This window comes from Rhinatrema bivittatum, chromosome 17 (assembly GCF_901001135.1).
Source record: "Rhinatrema bivittatum chromosome 17, aRhiBiv1.1, whole genome shotgun sequence".
Classification (NCBI taxonomy): domain Eukaryota; kingdom Metazoa; phylum Chordata; class Amphibia; order Gymnophiona; family Rhinatrematidae; genus Rhinatrema; species Rhinatrema bivittatum.
This window is the reverse complement of record NC_042631.1, coordinates 29,372,386-29,392,430: the sequence shown is the minus strand read 5'-3', so window position 1 is coordinate 29,392,430 and position 20,045 is coordinate 29,372,386. Positions and strand designations below refer to the sequence as shown.

Genomic DNA, 20,045 nt, shown 5'->3' with positions numbered 1-20,045 from the left:
ATTGAGCCCAATATTCAAAGATATCTGGTTAGCTAAGTTATCTGGATATTAGTTATCCAGTTAACTTAGAAGGGATGTTCAGCAGCATGACTATGCTACTGAATATAACCAAATAAGTGCCAGTTATCATAACCGGATAAGTGTCTTATCTGTTTGAGTTATCCAAATAAATTAGACCAGCTCAATAGCAGGTCTAACGTTATCCAGATATAACTTATCTAGTTAAGACACTTATCCGATTATGATAACTGGATAAAGCTGCCCTCCCTAGATGCGCCCACTGCCCATTCCCATGATATCCAGCTATCTGCTTAACCAGATAAATATTTATCTGGCGAAATGACGGTCGCTGAACATAGCCAGATATTCAGCGACTGCCACTTATCCAAATAAGTCCTACTTATCCGGCTGAGTATCATTTCAATATTGGGCCCATTCTATCTTGGTTAAAATTCTTTTATGCAGACTGTGCCATAAAACCAAACCAGGATTTGCATATTTACTTCCTGTTCTTGCTTCTTCCTAGCTGCTTCTTCTTTCTTCCTTTTTTTCTCTTCTTCAGCCTGGATTAAAAAAAGTATGGTAATGTATGGAATACGTACAAAATTACATGAATGACATTACAGTAGGTTATTTCTTTAGGTGCCAAACTTTTTTTTATTTTATTTGATTTAACCAATCTGATCCATATCTTAATCATGTGACTAGTATCTTTCATCCACTTGGCTCTTGTGAGTTACATGTCTTTTTGGTGCTTTCCTCAGTAGTTTGCTAAGTTTTTAACATCTGATCTCAACTATGAAGTGAATAAATATTATAAAGATGAAAACTATGTGAATTTGTTCCTTTATTTGAATAAAAGCGGCATAAGATTTAATCTCTTATTTGAACTGAAAAATATGCGTTGACCGGCTGAATAAATCAAGTTTCTGTTTCTGTTTTGGTTTTTTTTTTTGACCTGGCAGGTTATTCCTGCTCCTTTGTACGTTCAGCTCAAATCAGAACTAGGACTTGTATAAATCTTCCTGGCAACAAGCACCAAGGGTCAGGCAAGATGCTCATGTGTCGAAAGCCCCAGCTAAAGGGAGAGTTGCATCTTTACACAGAGGTACAGACAGCACATTAGCAGCGTGTTTGGAAAGAGGAACCAACATGTGCCAGACTGACAGCAGTTAGCAGAGAGCATGCAGCACTTCGCCCAGGCGCCAGGGTGACATGCCGAACCAGAGCTGGGACGCTTGTGGTCAGAAGGGGGGGCTATCCTAGGGGTTAGGAAGGAAGTGTAACTTAATGCCCTTTTTTGTGCATGGTAAATGACAAATTACAAGAGGTCTGGGTAATGCATGATGGAGGGGAGGAGTATGGATCCTATAAGAACGATGTAATAGTTAGCACTCTGAAGGAGTTTGGAGAGCAGTCAGATACTGCACCCTGTGTAACTGTTCTCCTTCCTTGTAAACCAAAGACATTTTCCTTACAATAAAGACTGCATCATTGGCTATTTCTGGTTCTCCTGTTTACTGATATTGGGTAAATTCACAGACTAAGATGTGGTGCTGTAAGTGCTTGTTTGCAATTACCTAGGGATTCTTTTCCTGCTTTATTTACATCCACTTCTAACTTTAGTCCAATCACTGCAGCTGCATTTCTCGGCCACAGGCAATGCACTAGCTCCTCCCAGGACCCTGTAATCAGGATCCCCAAATCTGGCCATTCGTTGTCTCCATCGTAGAATGGCAGATCAGGAGCCGCCAGCGCTGCTTCCACAGCATCCCCAGCCCTGGTCAACGCGGGAAGCGGAGGAATTGAGCTGCGAAGCAAACCCGGCTTTCTCCATAAGGCCTTGCACGGCACTGCCCCACCCCTCTCTCTTAAACATCTTCATTTCATGTGAGTTGCATAATATTTTGGCAAGCAACTTAAAAACTCCTCCTGCACGAACACCATTTGTGTAAGTTGTTTCTTGTTGCAGACACTTAGCCTTGAGGCTGTGCAGTGGTACTGGTCTCTGGTCCTTGGGTACAGAAGAGAGCAGGCTTTTCAGGAGGACTGCACTGCACACAGTATAGAAAATGATAATCTGCAAACATTTTCTATAAGAATGAGGACAGCTTACTTTTCCAGGGGCAAAGATTCTAACAGGGGAAGGGGAGGCTGTTTTCTATGAACTGCCTAGGAAACAGTCACTGATAAAACTATGCAATACAGCAGCACAGGCTACAATTTGGCACAATTTCAAATGATTATTTTTTTTACATTGTCACTGGGTGATTATGAAACTCATTATGAGAATATCATAATACAAATATATAAATCAAATACTCTGTTGGAGGGGCTCAGATTCCTAATTAAATTACCTCCTCTCCCCCTCCCTCCTGGTTCATTACTTCTGACAGGGTGCAAGTAGGTTTAAGCACGCAACATTTCAACGTGCTGTGAAGTATCAGCCGGAGAAAGGAGTGGGAGAAGTAATGGGCCTGCCGCTGGCATTTCTCCGAGCTTAGTTAAAAGGATGCTCCGATCTGGAATACCAAGAATACCAGGGCAGAGACAACTAAGCCAAGGCATTTAGAGCTTTGACTTAAAAGGCCATCTTAATTGGGGATTACAAATCTTTGCTAAATAGCTGTTCCATAGAGAAAGATAGGAACACTGAGCCATTTTGAGAAGATGGGAAATAGAAAGTAGTGCTCCGCAGTGTCATTTTGTTTCTGGACTCAAATGTCTGAGGAACTACTGAAACGCATAGCGCATCGGGCGTTTTTATGGTTTCACATCTGGAGGCTTCCACAATCAGTCTACCTGAACATAAGATATTCCATACTGGGTCAGATCAAGGGTCCATCAAGCCCAGCATCCTGTTTCCAACAGTGGCCAATCCAAGTCACAAGTAGCTGGCAAGTCCCCAAACATTAAATAAATCACAAGCTACTATTGCTTATTAATTAATAGCAGTTTATGGATTTTTCCTCTGGGAACTTATCCAAACCTTTTTTAAACCCAGTTACACTAACTGCTGTAACCACATCCCCTGGCAATGAATGCCAGAGCTTAACTATGCGCTGCATAAAAAAGAATTGTTTAGATTTGTTTTAAATGAGCTGGTTGCTAACTTCATGGAGTGCCACCTGGTCCTGCTGAGTTATTTATCTGAGAGAGTAAATAACATTAACTTGTTCAAGTCCTTTCATGATTTTGTAGACCTCTTATATCCCCCCTCAGTCGTCTCTTCTCCAAACTGAATAGCCCTAACTTCTTTAGCCTTACCTCATAGGGCAGCCGTTCCATGCCCCTTATCATTTTGGTTGCCCTTCTCTACATTTCCTCCAGTGCAACTCTATCTTTTTTTGAGATGTGGCAACCAGAATTGCATACTTTCAAGTTAAGTGGCTTTTTTGTATAATTTTATTGCAAACAAAAAACATATTTAAAAAATTCTTGGATATCGAGACAATGATTACTGTAAAAAAGGGAATAAATTATGCTAAATGTTGCTATTTTTCTATGTGGAACAGCTATTTAGTGAAAATTTGTAATCCCCAATCATGATGGTCTCTCAAGTCAAAGCTCTATATACCTTGTTTGTTGTCTCTGCTCAGATCAGAGTTTTAGCATTCTGTTTAAGAATGGCCCAGGAGAAATGCTATCACTATTTCCTCCTCAAACTTCTACTCACTGGCAGGCCGATACGGAAAAACACGCAGGAGAGCTAGCGAGCGCCCAGGCCACTCTCCTGGACGCGCGATTCAGGAGGGTGGCCTATGCAAATTAGGGCCCGCGGTAAAAGGAGTGTCGGGGGGGTTGTACGCGCGTTTGACGCGCTATTATCCCTTACTGTATAAGGGGTAAAGCTAGCGCGTCAAACGCGTGTCCAAACCTGGGCTAACAGTGCGCTCCACTGGAGCGCACTGTACTGTATCGGCCTGTGGGAAGATTGATTTTTAGGACCAGCAGTTCCTCAAACTGTGGATTACGAAGGGTACGCCTCCACAAGCTAGGGTGTTAAGATTAAAACCATATGCCACACCTAAACCTCTTTAAACTCAGTAGGTACAATACTCAAATGTTTATCTAACAGGATTAACAAAGTATTAGGCCATGACCTGAACATATTCACATCCCCAGAATGTGGTTTAAACCTTGGAGTAAGCTATTCTTAAAGCAGCTCCTTGCATCGGTCGGATTTACAGCTGTATGTAGTGCAAATAAAAGCTCTCACCTTTTTTTTTTCTTCTCTCTCCTTTAGTAAGGTTTCTCTATCTACTAATTTCACCACTGTCGGGAGGCCTGAAAAAAAAAAATAAAATAAAGGATCATTTCTGTAGCTTTCTCTTAAGATCTTCTTTGTGAGGCTCCTGAAATAAGCCATGGCTCATCTAGGCAGTTTACTGAAATGAAGATATTAAGGAGTTAAATCTATGTGCATAGGTGCTAACTCCTCCCCAGCCCCACCCTATGGGAGCATCTTTCCTATCTGCATGCAAAGTTCTGCACCGATAAGGGAGGCAATTTTCAAAGAACCCATTTCTACACATAAAACACTTATGTATGGAAATAGCTTTGAAAATTGCCCTGAAAAAGCACCATTTCGATCACCCAGCACCAAGGAGACTGAAAAGCTCTTTCCTCGGCCGACAGTAGTGCAGAGAAACAGAACCCGAGAGCAGGTAAAGACCATTCGGCCAATCTACATTCCCTGCTTAGCTTTACAATCCCTTCCTATCAGCTTTATCAGGCATACCCGAGACCCTTCCTCACCTGCAAAGGGATCTACCTATGGGTTTTCCCCCCTTTTCAGGGGTGCTTAATTATGGTCATAGTTGGAACCAAACTGCTTTACATGCACAACTAAAATAGAGTAAAATGCACAGTCATATGTTCTGCCACTCTCAAGTCAGTTCTGGACACAGTACCTCTGGCTGACCTTTGACCCAAGCTGGGGCTGCTTCCAGGGTGGGCACCACAACATGGTTAGCAGAGGATCATAGAACATTGCCATGAAGGGGAAAAAAGTATTCCCAGTTCACTCCAAACACAAATGCACATGTCATTCTTAAGGAAAACAAATTTACTCCTTCAAAGGCTATTTAGCACAATATTTCAGCCCTAAACATCTAAAAAGGAACATTTCAGTGGTCAATTTCTATGCCATCTATGTTGAAAAGCTACTTTAGAACTAAAACAAAAGCCCCTTCTTAAGACAACTCTAAGTTAAGGTACTGATCCCACGATACCTTCATGATCTTCCAATCGAACTCCAAGCTCAGGGAGGATATCATCTCGAAGGGCATCGCTCAATTGTAACGCTTCATTTACTGCGGCATACAATAAAGACAGGTCACTTCTTGGACGTCCAGTCAGTCAATCACAGAACATTACAATATACTCGGTGGCTTGGTAGTAACAGTAATGATGGCAGATAAAACACAGGATGATCTGCTCAGCAACAGGCCGATACAGTACAGTGCACTCCGGTGGAGCGCATTGTACTGCCCAGGTTTGGACGCACGTTTGACGCACTAGCCTTACCCCTTATACAGTAAGGGGTAATAGTGCATTGAAAACGTGCGTCCAACCCCCCCAAAACTAATAGCGCCCGCAACATGCAAATGCATGTTGCGGGCGCTATTAGTTATTCCCGCGCGATACAGAAAGTAAAATGTGCAGCCAAGCCGCACATTTTACTTTCAGAAATTGGCGCCTGCTCAAAGGCTGGCATTAATTTCTGCCGGCGCTGGGAAGTGCACAGAAAGCAGTAAAAACTGCTTTTCTGTACACCCTCCGACTTAAAATCATGGCGATATTAAGTTGGAGGCCCCAAAAGTAAAAATTAAAAAAAAAATTAAATTAAATTAAAAATCGGCCTGCGGGTCGGAAGACAGACAATTATGCCGGCGTCCGTTTTCCAAACCTGTGGCTGTCAGCGGCTTTGAGAACCGACGCCGGCAAAATTGAACGTCAACTGTCAAACCCGCTGACAGCCACTGCTCCTGTCAAAAAGGAGGCGCTAGGGACGCGCTAGTGTCCCTAGCGCCTCCTTTTACCGTGGGCCCCCTCCTGAATCGCGCGTCCAGGAGAGTGGCCTGTGCGCTCGCCCGCTCTCCCGCGCGTTTTTCTGTATCGGCCTGCAAGTTTGTTATGGTAGTAACTGCTGCTCCGTGCAGGTAACTCCCAAGCATTATGTTAAGGGTAACAACTTTTGCAATCTAAACCAAGCAACTGTCAAACCCCGTACAAAACCGTTTTTACACTGTGAGCAGCCTTCATGACAACTCAGACATTGCTGCTTGAACATGCTTTATCTTTGGACTTGGCTGCAGAAGCAGTCCTGCGCTTTATCCCTACTGCCCGCGTGCATATCAGTATCTCAGCCAGTACAAGTCGGGGGCCTTGCACTGGCTGTCTTGTGAATCTAATTCTGCCTCCCCCCCCCCCCCCCTTGAAGTAGAGAGCGATGTTGCAGTTGTGTCACAAACCTCAGGCTAGTTTGCATTTTATCTTGCAAGGAAATCAATGGCAAAAGCATACAGACTGAGGTGGGTGCCTGAATCAAAGCTGAGTGGCTGCATCACGCAGCTCCTAATGCAACAGGTAGAATATTACCTTACAAGAGTTTATACCGTCTCTTGTTCAGTGCAGCTCACTGGAGGAAACTTATTTTTTTTCCCCCACTTACAGAGTCAACACTTGTTTTTATGAATTATTTTATTAAAGAAAGTACATTAAACAATATTAAGGTATATAAGGGACACAGAAACAGAAGTCTGCAAATATAGGAGATCAGCATACCCAGAATTCATATTTGTCGAGTCAGGTTAAAGTACCCGCCGCTGCTGGTGTATTTTACCCCTGAGCAGGCTGTGAGCTATCTTTCTTGGAAGAGGGCTTGCTGCCGTTGCTGGAAACAGCCAATATGTTAGGTTCCCTTGCACACTGGTAGTCACAGGTAGGATATGAGGCTGAAGAAGGGAGAGGAATCCCAGTATGGAGCTTGATATAGGTACCGGACCGAAGCAGCAGCTGAATCTGCAGACTGGAATGGGACTGGATCTGAGACTGGAATTCAAGTTCCAAACAGGAAACAGGCTTCAAGAGGCCTTGGCACTAAGAACCAGAGCTGGAATTGGACAGGGGCTTAACTGAAGCTAAACCAGGAACTTGGAGCTGCAGATGAACTTAAGACAGAGAGCAGAGTTTTGCCACAAAAAGGGAAAGTTCTCTTCACTAGGGAACTTGGCTAGCCTTCTAGTTGCTGCAGAGAACTTCCTGCTCCCAGCATCCCACCTTTAGCCTGGCTTTGGCCTATCCGGTCCCCCTGGGGGAGTGGCCATCTCCTTGGTCTCTTATGACTGTTGACCCTACTATCTCCAGCTTCCAGGTGAGCTCCCCAATGCATGACCTGTTATGCACATCTGTCTGCCCGCCACCAGAGGGCCTTGGTGGGCCTCTTGGACTGCCTGCTTAGTCCTCCTAGATCTATGGCCTGTTTATCTGCTGTGGCCATCTTGTCAAAGCCTGGTCTAAGTCAGTGGTTCTCAATGTTTTTTTGTTTAGGGCCACACCTGGCACAGGGGGCACTTTGCTGTTGCATACCATTCACTTCCCCATCATCACTTTCTCTTCCCTTTCTCCCACCCACTGGCATCGTCATCTTCTCCCTTCCTTCAGCATCATGATGATGCCAGGGGAGAAGCAAGATTTTCTTCCCTTCTCCATCCCCCCCCCCCATACACACACCCCTGGCTTCATTATCTTCCCTCTCCTATCCTCTTCCTCCTCCCTCATATCATCATCTTCCCTCTCCTTTACTCCCTGGCACCAACATCACCTTTTCTCTCCACCTCCTCACCCCTGGAATCATCATTACCACATTCTCTTTACTTCTACCTCTCCCCCCTAACCCCTTGCATCATCACCTTCCCTCTCCCACCACCTCTTCCCCCATCACCTTCCCTCCATCCCTCTCCAGGCAACATCACCACCTTCCACCACCTCCTTACATCACTACCTTCTTTCCTTTCAAGCCCCTCATCATCAACTTCCCTCTCCCCCTAACATCAATTTCCCTCTTTCCATCTCCTGGCATTACCACTTTCTTTTCCTCTCTCTTCACTTCCTGGCATCATCTTCCCTCTCCTTACCCAAGGCATCATCACCTTTGCCTCCATGTTCTTGTCTGGTCTTCATTGTTCCTGTTCCTGAGTTCCTGTTGTCTCAGTGGGCACCTTCTGGTTCCTTTTCCTGCAGCAGCCCTATCCTGCTACTGTGGATGCCTTCAAGTTCCCTGGTGTGCAAGTTCCTGTAGCTCAAGTCCTGCCAGCCTTCATTTCCTGGCTCAAACCCTGTTGGCGCTTTCCTTTGACATCACCCTCCTGTTTCACAGGTAGCCCTTGGGCACCTGTGGCCTGATTTCTGGGGAGTATCATCCGTGGAAGGCTCTGATTTTGTATGGTGCATTGAGGTTCTCCTCTGGTTCCCAAGAATGTTACTATGGCCCTTAACTTTCCAATTAATGAGATGATATAGCTTGCTCCTTACTCTCTGGCCACAATAGTTTTAACCAGGTATTCTTCACCATCAGACAGCTGGACGAGAGGGTGGCATCTTGGTGTGTCCTAGAAAGGGATTCTCAATGAATGGTTTCAGTAAAGATAAAGAATCCACCCTGTCTTCTGTTTAAGCATAAGGTACCTCTAGCTCAAAGGTGAAAGGGCTCACTGTGCACGAGCTAAAACTTCCAATAGGAAGGTTCATTAATTCTATTTACTTATATACTGGAGAGAAAGGCTTTGAATTCTGAATTACTAATCTGAGCATACAATGAATTGGAAAAAAAAACTGATGTAGCAGATTAGTAATGCAAAATACAGCTCCAAAAAAAAAAAAAAAAAAAAACACACACAAAAAACCCCAACACAAAACAAATAGTAATTTCAGTATTTCTCTGATGTTTCTCTTGTTCATTTCAAAATGGAATGTGTCTGTGTGTGTCCACACTGACACCACCATGGCATACTTGCTTTTTCAGAAGATAAATGGGACAAAAAAAAAAAAACAAACTCTACAAAAAACATTCACTGCTATGTTCTAAGAAACTCAGCTCTCACCTTTCTTCTCTCTGGCAATCTGTCTGATGCCTTCCCTGAACTCTGACAAAACCTGCAGATACGGCATTACTGTGGACTCCAACTGTGGAACAAAAGCATTTATGATTACATGGTAATACTGTCACATAGCTATAAGGTTGGCTATGTGTATTAATTTTGCATTAAATAACATTACTTTTAAATATTCTAAGTTATGTAAAGGTGAATTTTTTTCCCATTAGAACACGATCCAAGCCTGCAGTTCTAGCATTCTGATTTCTGATGCTTTCTGCTGTCACTCTGCTCTACAGGACACAGCCCTTACTAGTCAACTGTCAGCAGCACTGTTCACTGAAAGGTTTTCCATCTCTTTGCCATAGGACATCAGTCTCTGTAGGCCTACCCTTTCCAGCAGGCCAACCACAGCCAAGTTTCAAAAAAATATTCCACGTACAGAAAGTGCAACCCTTGGCAGCTACCTCAGGTCAGACTTTCATATAAATGAGCACGATACTCATACTTTCAAGACAGGGACCACCTTATGTAATAGCGCAAGGCAGTGAGAACTGAATCCTTGTCTCACAATCTATGTAAGAAAAACAGGAAATGGAGAGGGATGGCAGCCACATTTAAGTACCTATAGATACACAAATGCACATGCAAAAATAATTGAGAAAAATAAAGTATTGGTAATTTGTGAAGAGCTTTATGTGAATTGAAATCCTTCCATGCAAGGTCACAAGTCCGTGACCAATAGCAACATGACTAATTATGGCTGGTGAGATCATATGTATTCTAACCTCTCTGAAAGAGTGGCACAAGAAAAAAAAAGAGTAAGAGAATTAAAGCTTAGAGTTTTATTAAAAAAAAAAAAAAAAAGAAGTCTACAATATTGTACCGGCATGATGATATACTCCAGGATGCGCTTGATCCTATCTACGATTCAGTATGTGGCTGAATTGTAGACACACCAATCTGACTGCCCGGGGTTCCAGTGCCGCACAATCAAACTCTGGAATTTGTTGCCAGAGGATGTGGTTAGTGCAGTTAGTATAGCTGTGTTTAAAAAAGGATTGGATAAGTTCTTGGAGGAGAAGTCCATTACCTGCTATTAATTAAGTTGACTTAGATAATAACCACCGCTATTACTAGCAACAGTAACATGGAATAGACTTAGTTTTTGGGTACTTGCCAGGTTCTTATGGCCTGGATTGGCCACTGTTGGAAACAGGATGCTGGGCTTGAAGGACCCTTGGTCTGATCCAGTATGGCATGTTCTTATGAACCTGGCAAGTACCCAAAAACTAAGTCTATTCCATGTTACCGTTGCTAGTAATAGCAGTGATTATTATCTAAGTCAACTTAATAGCAGGTAATGGACTTCTCCAACCCTTTTTTAAACACAGCTATACTAACTGCACTAACCACATCTTCTGGCAACAAATTCCAGAGTTTAATTGTGCGTTGAGTAAAAAAGAATTTTCTCCGATTTAGTTTTAAATGTGCCACATGCTAACTTCATGAAGTGCCCCCTAGTCCTTCTATTATTCGAAAGAGTAAATAACTGGCCGTCTGCTTTTAGCTCTGTACCTCTTAATAGAAGATAAGGTTTATGTTCCATAATTTTGGGATTACAAGTACACGGAGTAAATTTTATTTAAAATAAAAGCATAATAAAGGATAATAAAGGCCACATTAAGGAAATTTTTTCTGACTTATAATTGCAAGATCATAGTGGCCAAGTTGCTTTCAGCTAATTGGTTCACAGCTGTATCTGAGGTGTTGGGGGCACTGGTAAACACTGAATACCAGCAGCCAGTAAAAGAAAAATCTAATATCTTTTACTATATCTCACAATAGCAGCAGTGCAGCTTACCAGACAATGCACAGAAAATGCCAGCTCATTTCTTCTGAGCTGTTACATACACACACAACAATGAGTTTGTTTACATACGGGCTGATACCCTACCCGGGTTTGGACGCGCGTTTGACGTGCTAGCTTTACCCCTTAATACAGTAAGGGGTAATAGTACGTCAAAAACGCACGGCCACCCCCCAAAACCAATAGTGCCCGCAACATGCAAATGTATGTTGATGGCCCTATTATTCCCGCCTGATACAGAAAATAAATGTGCAGCGAAGCCGCACATTTTACTTTCAGAAATTAACACCTACCCAAAAGCAGGCGCTAATTTCGGCCGGGACCGGGAAATCGGATATTAAGTCGGAGACCCCAAAAATAAAAAAAAAATTTAAAATAAAAAATAAAAAAATGTTAAGTGTGCCCGCGGGTCGGTAGACGGACGCTCAATTATGCTGGCGTCCGTTTTCCAAATCCGTGTCTGTCAGCAGGCTTGAGAACAGACGTCAGTAAAATTCAGCGTTGGCTGTCAAACCCGCTGACAGCCGCCGCTCCTGTCAAAAAGAAGGCGCTAGGGACGCGCTAGTGTCCCTAGCGGCTCTTTTTACCGTGAGCCCTCATTTGCATGCGGGCCGATACTAAATCGCGCGCACGGGAGAGTGGGCACTCGCCGGCTCTACCGCACTTTTTTCTGTATCGGCCCGATAAAGGTAATGTGAACCAGTTGGAAAAACATTATCTCATATGCTAATAAGGACTGGCTTCTTTTAAGTTATATGATTTCTTGTAAACTGAGCCCCTAAGGCAGAAACTAAACATGATAAAAAAAAAAAATGTTAAAGTTAACTTCAACATACTTTTTAGCATTTTCAGCAGCCTTGGATAGTTCTACAAATCTGATTAGTCCTGTAATTATCTTTATTTCTTCACAGCTAAATTAGTCTGGTTTCATAGAAAACTTTTTTTTTTTTTTTTTTTATTTAAAGCACCCTTACAGAGGTCTCTTCCTCCTTTTTTAAATTGTAATTATTAAGGCACAAGAGTGAGATTTTTAGGCAAAACGTTTTGTCTTCATTTAAATCTACCTAAACTACCTCAACATTTGTTACCTCCTCTTTAATTGTGAAATTCTTTGATTTAGTGTTCGTTGAAGATATCTCGATCTGAACCATGTGCTCCTGAGTAACTGTTGGCTTTCCCCAGTAATCTATTGTACAAGCTACTCTAGCACCTTTAGTACCAGCAGCCAGGTTCCACCCTCATTAAGGTGAAACCCATCCAGTCAGAATAAGCCTCCTAGTCCCCAAAATGTTCCCCAGTTCCTAACTGTGAGCTCCTTAGAAAGCAGAGGGACAGTTTGATCTCTTGCACCGTGCAGTCTAAACCTTTTTTTTTAAAAAGGTTGTATGATGTATCCCAAGCAATATCTCAAATGTGCACACGGCAAATAGTATCATCCTTTGGACAGCTGCTACTGCTGTAAGAATTAAAAAAAAACAAAAAAACCATTCAGAATTTTACTGCTGAATTTAAACGGCAGAGAGAACATAGAGAGTCTTTGTTACTTCTGAAATCCTGCACACAAATGCAGAGAATGCAAGCACCTTTCAAAGAGCTACGAATGTACATACAGATTAACTAATGTTGCTGTTAACTTACATCTATTGCTTGACCACCTTCACCTATAGGGAAACCAATTGCTTCTGTACCCTCAATGGCCCCAAAAATCTAGGAAAGAAAAAAAATATATTGTTTTTACTTTTAAAAAAACAAAACTCAAAAATAGCCTGCTAAAATACCATAAATGTTGAATACACAAAAGAAGAATCTTATCTCCAGTATTGCAGTCCATGTCCTCATTCTACATAGTTTATGAGAAAAAAATACTAGTGAATATTTGACTCCAAGAATGCCTGTTCAGTCTTGTCCAAAGAACTGTATCCTTTAAGTAGCATTGCATGTGAGGTCAGGCTTTCCTGAAGCAGAGCCCTGTTTCTGTACCACCCTCTCCTGGAGCCCAAGACATGCCTTTCCAGCAAAATCTAAGGGTTATTTTAAATTGTCTGATGCGGTGATTTTTGTGGATATCTGCGGGGAACAGTTAGATCAGAAATTAAAGGCAGTGGGAAAATTAAGTCTTGCTTACTTACCGATCACTTACAGCATAGGCAGTGATAGTTCAAGCTTCCCCATACAGCTCTGTCACTGTGCAGAAAGCAGAGTTGCTTACAGGTGTTCTCCGAGGACAGCAGGATGTCTATCCTCACACATGGGCGACATCTGATGCAGCCCGGCACGGGCGACATCTGATGACGGCACAGAACTTTGATCTCTAAGATTCTAGAGCTTTCAGCATACTCTACTGAGCATGTGCAGCTGTTGTCGTCACCTCCCTGCCACCCAGGCAGAGCCCCTCAGGCCATGATAAAGCTAATACATGAAGAAACCAACTCCCAGGGCAGGCGGGCGGGTTTCGTGAGGACTACCATCCTGCTGTCCTAGGAGAACACCTGTTACAGGTAAGCAACTCTGCCTTCTCCAAGGGCGAGCAGGATGGTAGTCCTCACATGCGTGAATCCCAATATACAGGCTGCCAAAAACAAGAAAAAAAAAAAAAGTGGGGAAATCCCTTCCCCTCTATTGTTTGTGAGGCAGCCAATCCATAATGGGCTCTTGCAGGGAAAAGTTAGGTTCTGCACCTCAAAGAGACCCAAAGGATAGACAAGACAAAAACCCCGATGCACAGCATAGGCACCTAAGACAGGGGTGTGATGAAAACTCATGGAGAGAAACCACTGCACAAAAAATAATATAATCAGATTTCATACTGCTAACTAGGAGAAGCATCAGTAAGCCTAGGTCCTCCTGTACAGGAAAGGGCACAAAAATCAATCAAAAAGAAAGAACTCTTGGACAAGGCCACATCGATTTATTCCGTGTCACAAGACAAACCAAAGCTAGAGACTGTGGTCCACTAGCATCTGAAGACGAAGAAGAAGAGATTGCATATGCATAGTTATGCACAATGTTTGCCCAATAGGAATAACGGGCATAGAATCCAAACAGAAGAAGCAGCAAAAAGCATTTGAGTCAGAGGCAAAACCCACCTGCTGAATGACTACCAGAAAAGCTCTTACCTCCCAGGACAGATAGTAGAAAGAAGCGTGTCGAGGCATGAAAGGGCTACCCCTCTAAGACCCCAAGCATGGATGGGGAGCTACAACTGAAGCTCACCCAGACTTGATGCTACCATGACAGGCAGATCCATCCACCTGGCAGGAAGCCCAGGTGAAAGGGAAGCACCTTGGTCAGTGAAAGCATGAAAAACCAATAACAGGGAAAGGACGAGAATGGTGAATAAAACGGAAAATGTCATAATGCCTCTGTATAGCTCCATGGTGAGACCGCACCTTGAATACTGTGTACAATTCTGGTCGCCGCATCTCAAAAAAGATATAATTGCGATGGAGAAGGTACAGAGAAGGGAGACCAAAATGATAAGGGGAATGGAACAGCACCCCTATGAGGAAAGACCAAAGAGGTTAGGACTTTTCAGCTTGGAGAAGAGACGGCTGAGGGGGGATATGATAGAGGTGTTTAAAAACATGAGCGGTCTAGAACGGGTAAATGTGAATCGGTTATTTACTCTTTTGGATAATAGAAGGACTAGGGGACACTCCATGAAGTTAGCATGGGGCAGATTTAAAACTAATCTGAGAAAGTTCTTTTTCACTCAATGCACAATTAAACTCTGGAATTTGTTGCCAGAGGATGTGGTTAGTGCAGTTAGTGTAGCTGGGTTTAAAAAAGGTTTGGATAAGTTTTTGGATGAAAAGTCAATTACCTGCCATTAATCAAAATGACTTAGAAAATAGCCACTGCTATTACTAGAATCAGTAGCATGGGATATATTTAGTTCTTGGGTACTTGCCAGGTACTTGTAGCCTGGATTGGCCAGCATCCTGTTGGAAACAGGATGCTGGGCTTGATGGACCCTTGGTCTGATCCAGTATGGCAATTTTTTATGTTCTTATGACGGTGTACCTGTCCCTGAAGCTATATGCTAAGATACACCAAATCATACCATGGCTTCTCCCTTTAAGGAAGTTCGGAAGAAGCGAAGAATACAAGAAGGCAGACACTGGGGCTGCAGCTAAATAAAGAAATAACCTCTAGGCTATAGAAATTAGTAATGGGCAATACCCTAACCATATTAACCCTCTGCTGATCTAGTCAGGGAGTAGTCACCAAGGCTGATTCGGCCCATAGGGCATATCTCTTCTCAGTAGACAGCAGCAAGGTACACTGAGAGACAAGGAAAAAGTCCAGAAACCTCTCTGCTGAGAGCACAAAAAACAGAAATACTGTAAGAGCCAGCCCCTGTAGAAACCAGGCTGCTTCACTGACCTGGGAACAGACTGCTTACCAATTGGGCATAGGTATCAAAAACTCTATTGCCCAAGGTAACTCCGTTTTCCACCTTATAACCTAATGGCACACAAAGTGAAAAGCACATTTTCATGGACAAGGACCACCTTGTCAGTGTATGAATGCTCCCACTGACAGGGGATAACCCCAAAAAGAGGAAATGACAAGCCTTAAGTGATTCTAACAAGGGCGCAGGGTCTCTTTTGCGAGATTCTCTATCCTCTGATGCACGCAGCCATGTACATGGCTAATTGATTGAAGGTACACATCCCCTTCAAGTTGGAGAGTGGATAGACCAGAGGAAGAGAACTACTCAGATGTGACACTGAGGGGCAAGAGAAGTCACAAAGTGAACATGGATCTTGTGCCCAATGGGTTTAAAAAAAAAAAGGTACTCTTTACATGCAGGAGAAATCCTCATCTTTTATATGGGAGTGGGTTTCTAAGAAATGGAATCCCTACATTGAGGGGGCACGGGCTTTTGAATCAAATAAGGAACAGAGAGCGACTGCCACGCAAAGGCAAAGCTTACTCGGAGAATGAGGCTTGAAAGCAACCCCCTTCCCTGAATGGGAAAATAAGGCGCCGAGAGGGAACCTATTAAGGTCACCACTTGAAAGGCAATAGGCAAATCTCCCAACTGCCAAAGGGGAGGGAGAGTGCAACAGTAAACAGGTCATCCCCGATCCTGGAAAGCCCCTACTCTCCATATGAAAGTGGGGCACAGTAACCAACCTATGAGGGTCCCTTGGTGACATAACCAGTCACTGGTGGCTGCCTAGCTGGATACTACAGGAACCATGGTGCCAGGCACAGGAACGCCAGGGAAAACAGTCCAGTCGACCCCTGCTGCTTCTCCCCCCCCCCCCCCTCAAATCCCCCTAGGGGACCTGCAAGAAGTTGTACTGATTCATGCATATGGAGGCCCCGGCCAAAGCGACAAAACTATGATAGATTGTGCCCTGAAGCCTTCCCCATGAAGGGTAACTTGAGCATAAGCCAATATGGGAGGGGACCCATAAAGGCCTAGCCCCTCCCCATGGGGGAGTATCCAAGATTTAACACCATGGTATCCACCCAAAATGTAGCGTGAATAGGAGCACACTCTCACAAATACATCCCAGTGCATTGACAACTGCAGCGTACTAGCCTGCGATATCTTTCAAAAGGAAACGCACACTAGATGACACCAAGAAACAGTTGTGCCTCTGTGCCTAACGTCCACTCTGCAACCGCAGTGCCATGCACCCGTGCAGTGGCTATGAAGTGCCAATGGTGGTACGTATGCACCAAATATTGCATTGCCCAAGAGAATAGCTTCATGCCACTGCCTGGACTGGCCAGAAAACTGCCGGGTATTGGCAACAGTGCACTGCGTGAGAGGAACTGTTTCCCGCTCTGATGCCGGTGAGTAGCGTGAAGGCCAGGAAGGCTTTTGTTCTCCGGCTTCGCCGCCACAAAGCTGAGCTCCCTGGAGGTGGGCAGGTAGTGGTTATTTGAGAACACTAGCAGAGTGTCTTCTGGAGTCCCATTATTTACACTCATAGCTTTATTCAACATTTCCAGTTAAGCTGTGATATCTGCAAGGAGGGAAATAACATGCTTGATAATGCTGACGATATTGCAGGGATGGAGATAACAGAGCAGGGGAATGATATCAGCAGGTCTGTGTCTGGTCTGGGATCTCTCCTTGCTTTTTTCTGTTTGTTCAGGACTTGATTACTTGTAGTCCTCCTGTTTCCGGCTGGGAGAGAGAGATATAATATTCATTTATCAGGTGTGACCTGATTCCTGGAAGCACCTCACACTCTGGCTCTCATGGTCGCCGGGGCCTCCTCCTCATCGGATGTTAATAACCGCGGGAAGCACAGCCGAGTTTCGGCAGGTGCTGCACATCACATGTCTTCCGGCATAGAAGGTATCCAAGGAGAATGCCGTCATGGCAATCTATGCTGTCCTTGGTGCTCAATGGCATCCATGGCACTCCATGCTTCAGTGTCTGACCATCGGTGCTCTGGCATAGACGTGCACGGGCAATTGTTAATGGGCAGGCACCAATGGTGCAGCAGCAAAGCTGAAAGCCCAGGCTCATCCAAGGAAATGCATTTCCAGAGCAAGATGGCATACAGGAGGGGAGGCTATGCCATCCAGGGCTCCAGAGGTGAATATTAACTTGGGCCCATGGAGACTAGTTGAGTAATGTGGGGAGGAAAGCTCTCTTCCCCATAGGAACCATCCAATCCTGAGCCTGACAGTGCCTAGCAGTCAGAAGAAACTTCCTGAAACTCCTGCCTGGATGGGAATTCAGGCAAGTGCCCAGGCCAGAGGCCTACCTGGAACTCACATGGACTGCATACTACTCATCCCACAAGACACCGAAGACACAAAACAGACAAATTAAAAGGAAAGGATAACACAAATAAGCTGCAGATGAAGCATTATTTATTAAAGAGAAGAGAGCCACCTGCCAGGCTGCACAGTATATTAAGCCCACCATGCAGCCAGCAGAGAGGCTTCAAAACAGTAGAAAAGGAAAAACAAACACACTAAATAAATACCAAAAGGTATAAAAGGAAGGAAAAAAAAAACAACCCCAAAAACAAAGAAAACAAAGGCCTGTTAGAAAAAACAGCTGCTGCAACCCCAGTAGCTGTGAGGGAGAGAGCAAAGTTGATACCGCAACCACATGCTCCACGGAAAAAGGAAGACCATGGAGCTCTGCCTAGGGAGCAGAGAAAGGACTATAGCTGAAAGCTCTAGAATCTCAGAGATCAACGTTCCGTGCTGGGCTCCATCAGATGACGTCAGCCATGCGCGAGAGGACTGACATCCTGCTGTCTTCGGAGAAGCAGACTGCAACGGCAGATCAGGATTGCAAGGCTCATCTAGTCTGCCCTTTGCTTTCATTTCCAATGTGGTAGACAAACACTCTTCCTTTGCAGTTCATCCAACAAGGGAGCCAATTGGTGCCAGTTGCGATGATAGGTTTGTTTCTTTTTTTTGTAAAGAGACACCAGTTCATGTCACAGCCCTAACCCCACCTGAAAGCCTTCAGAGAATAATAATGACTTCATGTCACTATTGACCTGAACAGTATCTGAACTGGCACCCTAGCATACAAAGGTGGATTAACATTAGTTAAAATGTAAATAGGTTCTCTATCCTAGTTTCTCTATAGTTTAAACAGACCTAAACTGTAAACTTCTGGAGACTTGCTAAACTTTGTAGTAACAACCATCTGTTTTGTATGGTAGAAATCACTCACTTTTAGCATTTGGGTGAGATAGAGAGCAATACTCTTCAGCAGCATTCTGTTAGGCGTTTGTCTGGCCAGTTTCTTAGCAGCAATATAGCAGTTACTGTGACCAACAAGAGATCGCATTTCTTCCATAACGGTGCGGGTATCAATGTTATCACACAATGCTTCATGAACAGCCGACTTTTTCTCATAGAAACTACTCAAAAATAAAAAGAAAAAATGTAAATTTTACATAACTTCATTCTAAAAGATACACTATCCCACTTAATTCGATTTACATTTCCATTTTCCCTTTGCCAATGACATTGAGATTTGAAGACAGGACCTGTGTGACCTAAAACATTCACACACAATCACCTTTAGAAAATGTTTATGTTGATCTAGTATAAGGTATCATGACCAGAAAAACCCCCCCCCCCCCCCCTCTATTTCACATCTGGAAAGGGAAGAATAATAAAATGAAGGACTACCTTTGTGCAAAATAGGGAGGGTCCATGATGAGCCTATGGCAAAATTCTTTTTGAATTTGGCCTCAGATTTCTCCTTCACATTGACCAAGTCCATCTAGCACTTATTACGGATTGCGCATTGATAATACACGTAGAAACCTGAAGCCCAGCGCTGCCCATGCACAAAACACGCAATACAACGGAATGCATGGGACTGGTAGCTCATACTGTGATCAATGCATCTCACTCACCATTTATTCAGCTCTGTCTCCTGCGCTTCCCATTTCTCATACTGGCTGGTGATCTCAATGGGTGCTCTAAGAAGATCTTTCACATTTAAAAAGAACTCCTACAGAAACAAAGAGAGAAGTGTGTAGTATAAAGGTCTTGGCTACTCATAGACCTTGATACTATTTTCCCATTGGAGACAGGACACTTTCACTATTCATTGCCCAGGGCTGCAACCATATAAAACAAAAGTCCCTCTAAGGTGCACGCTTGTGCATCCACACACAACTTTTACACCCTGCGCACCATCCCACCACAGCTGAAGCAGAGAAGAGGCTGGCATGGTCGCAGTGGACCTCATCCTTCTGCAGCTTGAAGCAGGAGAGAGGCCATTGGGGGTGGGGTGCCCACAGTGGAGCTCATCCCACCACATTCTGAAATGAAAAGTTGGCTGTCTGAGGCTGCAGTGGAGCTCATGCCACTGTGGCCTGAAGCAGAAGAGAGGCCATGCATGTATGGGTATACTGTGCGAGAGCTTGTGTGCACGCAGGCACGTGACAACCTATATTAAAACTTGTGTGTACGTGAGTAACATTATAATGACAGCAGAAGAAGACAAAGTGCTCCAACCAGTCTCTCTCACACAGTACCATAAGAAACGTGCTGGGCAAAGAGAGAGAGAGAGAGAAAGAGAAGTCTGTGGCTCTACCTTCCCCAATCCACATCAATCTCAG

The 20,045-nt window shown here is 43.9% G+C and overlaps 1 protein-coding gene across 3 annotated transcripts in view; it reads right to left on the bottom strand.

Annotated features, from left to right (window-relative positions):
- Positions 1–20,045, bottom strand: part of CARS (cysteinyl-tRNA synthetase) — a 55,073-nt gene that overhangs the window by 7,673 nt on the left and 27,355 nt on the right. For 2 of the 3 annotated variants that reach the window (XM_029582759.1, XM_029582760.1), the window contains 7 exons: positions 19,335–19,432; positions 18,641–18,830; positions 12,607–12,675; positions 9,108–9,189; positions 5,235–5,315; positions 4,220–4,287; positions 504–563 (listed from right to left, as the gene is read on the bottom strand). In XM_029582759.1, coding sequence (XP_029438619.1) covers positions 504–563; positions 4,220–4,287; positions 5,235–5,315; positions 9,108–9,189; positions 12,607–12,675; positions 18,641–18,830; positions 19,335–19,432 — 648 coding nt within the window. Of the gene's footprint in view, positions 1–503; positions 566–4,219; positions 4,288–5,234; positions 5,316–9,107; positions 9,190–12,606; positions 12,676–18,640; positions 18,831–19,334; positions 19,433–20,045 lie in introns of those variants that run through there. The other variant, XM_029582761.1, reaches the window with a different exon arrangement.